General features: G+C 38.5%; 1 protein-coding gene across 4 annotated transcripts in view; it reads right to left on the reverse strand.

The window, feature by feature from the left end:
• Nucleotides 1-12,998, reverse strand: part of LOC123867889 (sushi, von Willebrand factor type A, EGF and pentraxin domain-containing protein 1) — a 110,788-nt gene that overhangs the window by 11,101 nt on the left and 86,689 nt on the right. For 3 of the 4 annotated variants that reach the window (XR_006796531.1, XM_045910199.1, XM_045910200.1), the window contains exons 14-33: nt 12,101-12,986; nt 11,517-12,010; nt 11,210-11,423; nt 10,628-11,098; nt 9,707-10,548; nt 8,715-9,598; nt 8,195-8,574; nt 7,837-8,002; nt 7,320-7,571; nt 6,698-7,239; nt 6,145-6,357; nt 5,911-6,066; nt 5,480-5,621; nt 4,830-4,901; nt 4,250-4,440; nt 3,771-3,944; nt 3,272-3,448; nt 2,413-2,574; nt 1,665-1,789; nt 509-659 (exon numbers count right to left, since the gene is read on the reverse strand). Coding sequence is in view for 3 of the 4 variants with exons in the window: in XM_045910199.1 (XP_045766155.1) it covers nt 509-659; nt 1,665-1,789; nt 2,413-2,574; nt 3,272-3,448; nt 3,771-3,944; nt 4,250-4,440; nt 4,830-4,901; nt 5,480-5,621; nt 5,911-6,066; nt 6,145-6,357; nt 6,698-7,239; nt 7,320-7,571; nt 7,837-8,002; nt 8,195-8,574; nt 8,715-9,598; nt 9,707-10,548; nt 10,628-11,098; nt 11,210-11,423; nt 11,517-12,010; nt 12,101-12,986 (6,694 nt within the window). In the remaining variant the exon portion in view is untranslated. The remainder of the gene's footprint in view (nt 1-508; nt 660-1,664; nt 1,790-2,412; nt 2,575-3,271; nt 3,449-3,770; nt 3,945-4,249; nt 4,441-4,829; nt 4,902-5,479; nt 5,622-5,910; nt 6,067-6,144; nt 6,358-6,697; nt 7,240-7,319; nt 7,572-7,836; nt 8,003-8,194; nt 8,575-8,714; nt 9,599-9,706; nt 10,549-10,627; nt 11,099-11,209; nt 11,424-11,516; nt 12,011-12,100; nt 12,987-12,998) is intronic. The other variant, XM_045910201.1, reaches the window with a different exon arrangement.

A 12,998-nucleotide genomic window follows, 5' to 3' on the forward strand; every position in this document is an offset into this window, starting at 1 on the left:
TATCATAATATGAAAGGGCTTTACCTGTATATTCTAAAACAAATTATCTATTTTTATGCATGATAGTTTTTGATTTATCGTGCAAAATGTCGGAAAATTACCCGAGTACGGAACCCTCAGTGCGCGAGTCTGACTCGCACTTGGCCGGTTTTTAAACCTAATCCACACGTATGAAATCGTGGGCAGCATCTAGTTTCTCATAACAAGAAAACAAGCCTTCTTACTTTCTGCTTCATTATTGTAGTATGGATTGATATACCTACTTACCTAAATTAATTGACAAACCATCCATGCTTATCGATGATTTTTCAAACTGTTAACGGGCGTACTGTATCAAATAGTATGGTGCCACCAGAGCCAAAGTGCAAATCGATCGAATCGATCGAAGTGATGATTGTCTACTCGATCACTGCTTTATCATCGATATAATCGAATTTGTTATCGACGCACGTTATCATCAATGATTTGGAAGAGAAATAGTGATTGAAAAACTATTAGAATTTCCTACCTATACAAACTTTTCCAGTGCCGTTGAAACCAGGTTTACATTGACACTTGAATTCACTAGTTTCAGGTATGAGAAGGCAGTAGGCATTGGTATCGCAGTGCATGTCGGGGCCACTCATCTCACATGGATTTGTGCAGTCTGATTCAGATACCTAAAAGCAAACGGGTTATTTACAAATCTATCAATATTTTTCATGCTAGTGGCCTGTCCACGCTAAAAAGTTAGAGCTCTCCCTCCCGTATACGATTCAGCTGAGAGTACCTATGGGATTTCTACTCTTAGGTCAGATGTGTAAAAATCATCGCCGGGGTTTAACATACTCTCAGAAGTACGAAGGAAACCCATCACCGACATGGCTCAACGTTGCTTTCAACGCAATTGTCTGATATGTACATTGTACCTATCTATTGTTACAACTAGGATGGCTACACGTCCATTATAATATAAAATACCTAACTCCATTCCCTAGTAAGCAATAACAACATTCTACAGTTCAAGGAAATTATAGAAATTGCGTGCCAACTTGTTGACCCTAAAGTTACAATTCAGTTCCAACCGGGTTCTCAAACTTCGTAACAAAGCAAGATTAGGTATGTAGTTAGTAGGTAGTAGTTACTTAATTGTTATATTGTAACTGTAATAATATTAATCTTCATTCAAGATTATCTTGAATCTTGATTCCCTTCCTAGTTCGTTGAAATTACAACTTGGATCATAAAGTCTTGTAACAATTTAAATTCTTGTGCTTCTAATTTTCTGTTCAATGAGTCTGTTAAGAGGGGTCTCTCCGTCACTCGCTCCATACAAACGTAGTTCCAATTTCATTTGAATATTAAGCAACCAAAATCAACCAAAGTGAAATTTTGCAGACATATTCTAGAAACTAATATCTATGCCTGTGGTTTTCCAGATTTCTGTTAAAATATTCGGGTTCAAAGTTACGCGGTCTTATAAATTTACATATGTAAATCTTTGAGCCTCTATAATTTTAAAACTACATATTTTTAGAAAAACCTAAAACACCACAGGCATAGATATTAGTTTCTAGAATATGTCTGCAAAATTTCATGGACTTTGGTTGCTTAATATTCAAATGAAATTGGAACTATGATTGTATGGAGTAAGTGACGGAGAGAGCTCTGTTAAGAATACTCACCGCTCCAGGTCCTCTCGTACTTGTGTTAATAGGGCATGGAATACATAGCGTTTGTTGCGTTTCCGACTGGTATGTTCCTTTCCTGCATTGTATGCAGGTATTGAGGGTGACGTTGAGATAAGAACCTGAAAATAAATTTTCAAATAACTTTCCATAAGTGTTTTTTAGAAACCTAGTATTGTTTAATTGTTGTGAATTTTTTACCCGACTACGGCAAAGCAAAAAGGAAGGATTATGATTTTACCAGTCTATGTATTTAGTATGTTTGTATTTATGTATGTTCCACCGTAGCGCCTAAAGTACTGAGCCGATTTTGATGAATGAGGTGTCAATCGATTCGTTATTATGGTTCGGGTGACATAGGCTATATTTTATACAAATCAATTCGACCTGACGAATGTTACATCCAAAAAAGTCTCCAAAAATTTTTTTTCCTATTGTATCGAGTGAGAAATCAAATGAAAGAGGAAAAAATTCTGAGTTCATAAATATAAATATTATATTATACAAACTCAAATAAAAATACACTGAGAGAGAGAATAATAATTTTATACTTCTTTCACTATCTATCAGCAGTTCGCGGGTAGTAGTCGCGTTTAGGTGGTTAATTTAGATTCTTTTCATGGAAGATGTTTTATAGAGAACACAGTCAAGCGCTAACTTAGCAAGATGCGGTAATGCAAGAATATTAATAACTTATATAAGTTATTGGCAACAATCCTAAGTTTTTCTCATTTGATAGGCTCACCTGGCTTGCAGACTGGTAATGAACATTGGTCGGGAGACGCGGCGCCAGGGTGGGGCGTGGTGGTGCCGGGCGGGCACGGCGCGCACGACGCGCCGGACCCCGTAGCTCGCCAAGTGCCTCGAGGGCACGGTTCACAACCACCATCGCTGCTCAGCTGCTCGCCTTGGATATGAAAAAATTCATTAACACATAATATTATTAGAGATGAGAAATGGAGTGAAAAGACGTTCAACTACTTGGTGCATAGATAAAGAACTGATAGCGATGAGCCTAAAAACTGTTCTGGAGTGTTCCTGTAACCCTACCAACCGTCAGGGAAGGCAATGCGATCCAAAAACAAGGTGGCTACTGGAATAATGCATTCCAGTACTCACAACTCTATCAACAGCGCATGATTAGAAGATGAAAGTCTGAAGTGACTATCTCCTTGGTCAAGGGCCTAACTTATTCGGCTGTGAATCATGAGGTTCCGAGTTGGAGTCGTGTGTTCACGTCAAAAAAGTCAGAGTTGAGAAACTGGCGGTGCTACACCCCATGACTAGGAGAACCTAATTCATTGTAAAATAGTCATGGATCATAATATAAAATTATATATCCACACATCATATATATTCACACAGTTATCGGTTCAAACAAGTAGAACAAATGTGATGAAACAAATGCTAAAACTGATTTCTTCAACGTTTTGGCGAAGATATCTGCGTATGTCTAGAAAAATTCTAATATTTGCAAGATTTGTGTAGTTTACAGACAGGCATTAGAGCCTAGAAGAACGTGGACAATCTATGTCAAGTCTTCTATTTGGAAGTCGAAGGTTTTGGTCCTAAGTGACTTACACATATAGCCATATATTTTTTACCTGATGGGCAATCATCTCTGCATTCAGCGGCGGATACCGCTTCGGTGGCGCGTGTCGTTTGACCTCTTGGACAGGCGATGCAAGAGAATGCACCTTCTCGTGGTTGGTATGATCCGTGGCCACAGGGTCTGCATAGATCCGCCTCAGCATCGTAATATTTGCCGGCAGCACACCTTTCTGAATTGTTGAAAATTTCACTTGTTAATTGTTGAAAATAATGTTCATATGATTTTTCCTTGAGATCCTATTTCAACCAACAGTAACCACAAATTCGCGGTTTTTAGATTTATTCCTGTACTTGTGCTATAAGACCTACCTACCTGCCAAATTTCATGATTCCAAGTCAACGGGAAGTACCCTATAGGTTTTCTTGACAGACACGACGGACGGACGGACCGACGGACGGACGGACAGACAACAAAGTGATCCTATAAGGGTTCCGTTTTTCCTTTTGAGGTACGGAACCCTAATTATGACGTATTTTATTAAGATAGCCCACCTTTGCAATCAGCTGCGCTTCTGGCACCAGAAGCCTGAGTAACTCCTGGCTGTCCCGCGATAGCTGGACACGGCGTGCATTGTAATTGACCGGCTTCAGATTGGTAGGTCCCAGTAGGACAAGGTTTGCAAGAGTCGCTTGCTGCATCAAGGTAGGTGCCCACAGCGCAAGACACTGTAATAAAAAGTGGATGTGAACGGTTAAGTAGTAATTGGATAAGTATCCGAAAAAAAATGTTATTACAGTAAACTCAATTAAGTGGGATTAAAAATAGTTCATCAAAAGCTGGATTTTGATTTGTACATGCTTGAAATTAAATCCAAGAATTCTTCTCCCGTCGTTCTTTCTGTTTCTAGTGCTATTATAACACACATGGGTATGTCGATTGCATCCTTTTTCTGATTTGACCAATGTTTTGGCCTATGCCTTCAGAGTCTCTGTCTAAGAAAATAGGTAAAAAGATTATGTATACTACTTACCACAGTCTGGCGCCATGACAACCTGTCCCATTGGACAAGCATAGTCGGATTCGAGTTTCAAGCTAGCCGGATCTGGGACGGTGTTCGGCAAAATGCTTCGTACATCAAATTGTTCGTCTTCGAGTATAAGTTTCTCCAGTAATCGTTTTACGGTAGAGCGTTCGTTGTTACCGTTGTGGATTACTGGGTCGCTACAATACCAAATTACTGATTAGTACACCCTTTCACAAATAAATTACTGGTTAATGAATATTCGTCATAATATGAAACATAATGAAAATGTTTTGTATATCGGCTTTCTTTAAATATTAGTCATTTCAAAATATGATTTATGTAGCATATTTAAATCTAATGCTAGGAGTAAGTAGGTAGTAGGTACTACTTACTCAGTAGATAGATCTAGAATAATAGTTATAGCAACGGGTGGGGTTATTTAGTCTGCTCCCTGATCGTTGAGATATTGGTGCTGTGCTGTTCTACTATATAAAACTTTAGGAAATATGTTAGTTATGTAAAACTTTAAAGAATATGTTACTACTATATATTTCTAGTGCTAAAGTGCAAGTGACGCGTTACTTACATAACTGCTGGGAATGAGATGTCGATACTGTAGGTATCCCCTATTTGGCGGCCCTCTCGATTGCCCCTCGTCCTAGGTGCCAAATAAAATTCATGCAATAGTGTTCCAAAAGAATCATGCCCACTCTATTAGGTATTAAAGGTATTAACGAAGTGATTTAGTGCTAATTAAGAGCCGATTCACACCAAGCACGTACATGTGACCACGCGCGTAGTGACGCGCCTGAATCCATGGACATGACAGCACGCATTACGTCTACGCGAACGTTCACGTCACGCAAGCGGTATGCCATATCTCATACAGTTCCATACATTACATTTTACAACGTCATGGTATGCACTACGTCTACGCTTACGTGCTGCATACGCATTTGGTGTGTCCCAGCTTTTACTAATTGAATTATAAAGTGATCCATTACAATGTGTGTGTGGTACTGGTATTGTGTTATCACTGATAACACAATAGTAAATGATTTAGGAGTGCACTAAAATATAGAGAAGTCCGTACTTCTACCAACTAAACCAACACCGTGGTAGGAATCTATCTATCTATTGAATTATTTCCTGCATCTTAGGAGTTAGGTCGTGACTACTTTTAAAATGAACTAGGTACAGTATTTTTTTTTTCTAATGTTTGAATATAGTACTTACTCCTCCACTGGTATTATAGCATCCAGAACATATGTATCTTTGGATGTTGCAGTTGGCGGTGACGATACTTGTCTTGTTTGTCGGACATTTCCTCTGTGGTCGCATTTCACATTGATATCCAATTCCTTGCATTCCCGCGTACCTGCGTTGTTATTATTTTATGATAAGTATCCTGTTAAGTCTTCATATTTTAAGATAAAATATATTGAATACTATCATAGGTACACATAGAACCTGTCCGCGTGAAAGGTTTTAAAAACCCTCATGAGAACTCGTTTTCCCCAGATAAAAGTATTCAATATTTATCTCTAGGATTGAAGCTCTACCTTTGTGCCAAATGTCGTCAAGATCGGTTCAGCGGTTGAACCGTGTAAAACTGACAGACAAACACACTTTCACAAGGAAAATATTAAGTATTAGTTTTAACTTACCGTCAACAGCGTAGGAGCAGAAGTTCCAGTCTCTATTGAGTTGATTGATAGCACTTCGCACTTTCTGTCTAAGCACAGCCTGTCCAGCATCATTACAAAGAACTGAGCTAGGGAACTGCATTGATATTTTGAACACACGTTGTGCGGGCGAAGCAGCTGTAAGAAAAATATGAAATAAAGATGGATCCACGATAAACAAAACCAAAATTAATTAGCTTCAAAATGTATACTTACGGGAACATGCTGGATAAACAAGTGGTAATGATGGATCATTTGTAGGACGCCAAAATCCTTCAGCTCCGCAAGTATAGAAAGGTGGTACTTGTTGTGAAAATCTCAAGCCATCTCGACACGCGATCTCGCATACTTTAAATTGCCCGCCCGCACCCCAGTCGCGACAAGATTGATATCCTCCGAGCGGGTCAGGTAAAGGTGGACAGAATTCAACTGCAAATAAAAAAATAATGTGTGATATCTATGTATATATTAAACAGTTAACAAGTGTAAATTAAAAATTTATAACACCCCCGACAAGTGAAGGTTACAGTAACAAGAAAAGAGCTGATAACTTTCAAACGGCTGAACGGATTTTCTTGGATTATAGCTAAGAACACTCTCGATCAATCCACCTTTCAAACAAAAAAAATAAAAATTAAAATTGGTTCATTAATTTAGGAACTACGGGGACACAGACAGATACACAAATACACAGATACTTAGATACACTTTTTGGGACGGGGGTTAAAAATGAATATTAAGTACATAACGAATACAAAATTAAACTTACACAAAACAGTAACTTTGAAAGTACACGTGGCAGCATTTCCTGCGCTGTCGTAAGCAATGTATGCAATATCGTACGCTCCCCAGGCGAGGTTTTGACCAGGTTTGTGACCAGACTTTTCAACAACTTTCGTAACTCCTACATTATCGCTGAACGCTGGCATGTCCCAGTTGACAATTGTGGATCCATTTTTAGCAATAACCCACAGGTCACCAGGACAACGTTCTACTCTTGGTGCTTCTTTGTCAACTTGAAGTTGTTGGCATTTAGTACCGGTATAGCCATTTGGACAAACCCTTTGTCCACAATGCGATGGAACGATTCTCTCTACTCCACCAATGGTATCGTCATATCCAGTCCATGTGAGTACTAAGCCGTTGTATAAGACCGGTTCAGTCCTGCAGTCGCGAACTTGTTTTTGTATTTCATTAGTTACGTCAAGGGCACGATTCCAAATCTGCACCTTAGTTAGATGTCCTTGGAAGCCTGCTTCAGTGTAAGCTTTTGGATTATCCGATTGTGGTTTTCCCAGCGTTACCCAAACACTATAATGGAGATATGAGTAAGTCATAAAAACATTTAAAAAGTGTACACATTCTGTGAAAAAAATAAATCGTAAACTTACTATTGTGGTAGTGTTTTCCCGCTGCCATATCCTTCTAGTTTACTGGCAATTAAACCTTCTGTGATGAGTGTTAATTCACCTCCATTGCTTCCATCCCATACTAAAGCAACATGGTGCCACTGTCCGTCGTTAACAGTTGCATATTCACCAAAGCTTAGATATACATCTTGAAGTTCAGGGAAAAGAGATACTTGTACACCATTGGAATGAGCTTGTATGATTGTTCTCTTATTAAGCGCGATATATGAATTGCTGAAATTAATATATTGTTTTATGGAATATGTCAACAAACTACAGTAGTCTGCAAACTTATTGGAAGCTGTGAAGTGTTTGTCTGTTTACAAGTCGCGTCACGGATGTCAATGACATATTTCTGGTTACTGATATAGTTATTTAGGATCACTGTTTGTATACTGCGCAGACACGGTCTCGCAGCTTACTTCTTAGCCCCCAAAAAGATTGAATCAAACTGTACATTTAAAAAACATTGGGATGAGTAATGACAATGAAATCGTACCTTACACCATAAGCCGTGAAGAAAATACCACCTTCATCTTGTTGTGTATACTGAACCCACATCCCAATAGTAAGACTGTCAGCTGATCCTGTACTAAATGGTACTACTTGGGCAGCGCTTGAGCGTAATGGATCACTAAAGTATAAATCGTAATCTACGCTGATAGCTATAAAACGAAAATTATAATTACAAATTTTATAAAATATCTGAGCACTAGCTTGAGCCAAAATTCGCAGTAATGGATGTAATGTTTTAAACAAAATTGAAATCACAAATTAACTTCTGAATAGCGCTATAAAAAAAAATTCAAATTTTTTAATAATGTTGATTTCTCGTTTAAAGTGTACCTAATACTTACATTTTCTACAGTCATCACCAGTTAAATTGAAAGGACACTGACAGTAAAATCGTCCAGGTAAATCAATACAGGTTGCTGATGGAGGGCATGAATTTTCTTTACAGTCGATGATATCTTCATCGCAGTTCTTTCCTGTAAATCCTGGGGCACATGTGCAAGAGTAATCGTCTCCTTCGTCTATGCACGTTGCTCCATTTTTACAAAGGCCAGCTTCACAAGCATCGAATTCATATTGACAACCGATGCCTGTGTAATCTAGCGAACATGTGCAGTTAAGGCCAGAACCAAAATCTTGACACTTTCCACCATGCATGCATGGGCTACCAATGCAACGTTCTGGTGCAGTTTCACATTGTTTTCCATCTGTTCCACTCGGACATCTATTTTAAAAGAAATAAATTATGCTATAATATTATTTTCTCTTATCACAATACACATCTTATTTTATCCGGCCATAGAAATCATATATTAACAATTATCAAAAAAGTTACTTAAATATAAAACATCAGTTAATACTTACACGCAGAAGTAGTCTTGGAACAGATCGATACATTTAGCATTATTCTGGCAAGGTAAATTAACACAATTTCCAATATCACGTTCACAACGTTTTCCAGTCCATCCAGGCTGACAACCACATTTATAGCCACCTATTTCATCTTTGCAAGAACCACCGTTGAAGCATGGATCTGAGGCACAATCGTCAATATTAGTTTCACACATTTCTCCAGTAAAGCCTTCACGACATACGCATTGATATTTGTTGTCCAAGTCTATACAGCGTTCAGTTCCTGCTGGGTTACAAGGCTCGTTCAAGCATTCGTCAATAGCTGTCTCACATTGCAGTCCAATAAACCCTGGTCGGCATTTGCATGTGAATCCATCTATTTGGTCTGTACATGTTGCACCATTTTGGCAGGGTTGGGAAGCACAGTCGTCAATAGTATGCTGGCATCGTTTTCCAGTGTATCCAGGTTCACAACTACAAGTGAAATCATCGATACTGTCAATACAACGGCCTCCATTTTCACATGGTGAAATAACGCATTCATTAATATTAATATCGCAAGATGGTCCCGACCAACCCGGATCACAAACACATTGATGAACAAATAGTTTATCAACACAGATTCCGTGTTTACATGGCCCATTAGAGCAAAGATCTATCTTTTCGTGGCAACGTTTTCCGGTGAAGCCTGGTGGGCATGAACAACTAAAGTCATTAACTAAGTCTGTGCAAGGCGCACCCAGCAGACATGGTTTTTCAATGCAGTCGTCAGTATTTATTTCACATAATTGACCTTCCCATCCTGGCAAACATTCACATTTATATCTGCCTTGTTGTAAGGCTGTACAAGTAGCACCATTTTTGCATGGATTTCCATTGGCTGAACAAGGATCAATCTAAAAATATAAATAAAAGTTTACTTTATTTTATAGGTCAATTTTAATGTAACAATAATTAATTTAAATACTTATACCACTAGATTGTAAAATATGTAATATCCTTACCGTAACATCGCAGTCAATGCCAGTATAGCCAGACCTACATAGACATGTGTAATTATTATAACCTGGTTCGTCTTTACACATAGCGCGTTCAGGACATGTGTCATTCCTACAATCAGACCTTTCTTCCTGGCAGTTGATACCACCATATCCAGTAGGGCAGGAGCATCTGTATCCTTGTGGAAGATCGATGCAAGTTCCTCCATTATAACAAGGCTGGCTTTCGCACTCGTCAATATCTATTTCACACCTGCGTCCCGAAAAACCGGCTGGACAGTAACATTGAACCCCATGTCCTTTTGGTACACAAAGTCCACCATGTTGACAAGCACTATTAGAACATTCCACTGGCAGACATTCTTCTAAACCTGTAGCACCCGTGCTTACAGTTTTCATATTTGTTGGACATTCCAGACATAATGTACTTCCAACTAAGTTTTGATAGAAATTTCTCGGACATTGAGAGCATGGAGCCAAACCAGTAGGTGAATATGTTCCTGGAGCACACTTTGCTCTACATTTATCTTTTCCAAATGCTGCTGGTTGATAAGTAAAAGTATTGACTGGACAAGCTTGACAGTCTTTGAATCCTCCTAGAGGTGGTTCACTTGTATAGCTATTGCGAGGACATTCTAAGCATGGAACCAATCCTGTCGGAGAATATGTTCCATATCCACATACAGGTACGCAGTCATTTAAGTCCTTTGATCCTTCTTCCCTGGTGAATGTTCCTTGAGGGCATTTAAGACACGAGCCTTGTCGTGCTTGGTTCTGGAAATATCCTCGTGGACACATCGTGCAACTTTTTTGTTTTTCACCAGCAAAAGTTCCAGCAGGACAGTGCACTGTAATGAAAAGAAAATGTAACATACAATGTTTGATATGTACATTCAACATAATAAATGAATTTGTAATTTAACTTACGGCATCTAGGTACATCAGTAGTGTCCATATTAAGTACTTCACCAACGCTGCAGGTAAATCCTCGTGAGATTGTACTTCTGATTGCTCGCAAAGGTGGGCACTGATTTCCAATTGAAGAAACGTTTAGTACAGGTTCAATAAGTGCACTTGCGTAAGGCACAGATAGGTCAAAAATAAGATTTAACGTAGAACCACAAAGGTCATATAACTGTGTCTGTCTTATAGCAGGAGTTATAGCCAAAACAAAGTCCATTTTAACTACATTTTCATCAAGAAGACTTGGCATTGCTTTGACGAAAGTAACATTGATGTTAACGTTTACGGCTGAACAACGTTGAGATAGACGTTCATTTAATATGTTATCATATTGCGCTAGAAGATCTTTGTATTGAGGTAGGCAAGCATTTGAAACAGCTCCAAGAGCTCGATATTGTACACCTGCTACAACATGGTATGTAGCTTGTTGAGTATCTGAAAGAAAAACTTAAGTTTAGAATTTAGCATACTCAAGCATACCTATAGCAACATTAAATTATTACCATTATATTGTTAATTGTTATCATATTCAATGTAATAACTCACTTTCAGAAACACAGTCAGGTACTACTGCAGTTGGTACCCATTGACGTTTTGTTTCACACACGAATGTTTTGACTGGCTCTCCATCAGTAAATCTAAATCCCGGGCTACAAGTTGCAATACATTGTATTCCTCTATCACCAGGTAGACAATTTAGAGAACCATGGGCTGGTGGCATAAGTTCCCAGTCTACACAAGGTGTGGCTTGAACCGATACCTAAAATGGAAAAATAGAAGATATCAGTTATGAATTTTATACTATTACCTTAGAAAACAAACATATCTTTTGTGAAATGTGTCAAGAACTTACCTGGAAGTGGCATTGAGCTTGATTTCCATATTTATCGGACGCTATAACGGTAACATTTTCATAGCCACGTATCGGTATTACAGCTTTTTCGGGAATGAACTTTAAGAATACTTCTCCAGAAGCATCAGTCGCGTTTATTCTTTTTCTAGTTTCGTTAAAGTTTACAGCATAGCTATCTTGTTTATCGACTAGTTCTATGACGTAGCTTTGTGGGCAACTCAATCTAGGTGGTGTATAATCAGGTACCGTGATGTTAACTTCACAAATGGCAACATTTCCATCAAAGTCAAATGCTACGTATCGTACAACCATATTGTGGAAAACTTGTATCGGAGTTTTAAAATGTTGCGGCGTTACTTCTAATCTAGCAATAGCACCAGAGTTGTCAGTAGCAGTTGGTTCAGTGAAATTGACTGGCAATAATCCTCCATTGACATCTGTTTGCACTACAATCGGATGTTGTGGGCAATTTTGGAAGACCGGTGGTTCATTATCTATAAATAAATAGGTAAAATAATATGACATACATTATATTTATATTAATTGCATGAGATCTTAATTACTTATCAATATGATGTACTCACCAACACAAGGAGAATATCCATAGTCATAACCTAATAATGGTTCTGCAGCGGGCTCATCACAACCCATCAATTCAAATTTAAGACAAGCATTGTCCATAAAACTAACAATACCCAATATAACAAATCTGGCCTGCACATATTTTGGCAATGTTATCATTGCTAGCTCTCCATAATTGCCAGGATCTCTCATTGTTAAATTGAAGTTGGGGAAGTAAACCACATAATTTTCATTTTCTGCTTGTTTGTAGAAAAATCTTATTTCGGTAGGCCGGCCAACAATATCAGATGTTACGACTCCTTTAACTAAAATAGCTTTAACTCTGTAGACTTTCCCTAAGTCAACACTAACATAAGTGAATGCTTCTTGTTTACCACACCAGCCAGTAACTGAATTGAGCCTAATATTTTTGGCTTCATAATTAGGTCTTTCTGAGGTAGCGTTAATAGCAGAATCGGGTATTCTTCCGGAAGCTAAACCAAGAGGTCTAATAACTTTACATTCTGGTTCACGTATGCATGTGATAGGTCTTGGGTTAATTAAAATGTAACCAGGTCTTGAACAACCAAATAAAACTTCAGATCCTTGCTCGTAGCTTCTCGAGATTTGATACCCATCTGCCGGTCGGCCTGGATCATCGCATACAGGTCCTTCACATCTTAAATCTCCAAAGTCCCAAATTCCATTTGCTTGACATCTCACTACGTTATCATGTTTACTTGTTTGACCTGCTAGTTTAAAAGTATTCTGGCATCCAAAGAAGAAAGAGCTCTGATATCTCGTATCAAGATATTGGCCGTATTCGGCTCCAGGTGTCGGCATCGGAACACCACAATCTTTACGAGGGCATTGGGGTTGAGCACCAGAAAACCAATAATGTGGTAGACCCTGCAATAGAAT

This window comes from Maniola jurtina, chromosome 8, assembly GCF_905333055.1.
Source record: "Maniola jurtina chromosome 8, ilManJurt1.1, whole genome shotgun sequence".
In the NCBI taxonomy this organism is placed as follows: domain Eukaryota; kingdom Metazoa; phylum Arthropoda; class Insecta; order Lepidoptera; family Nymphalidae; genus Maniola; species Maniola jurtina.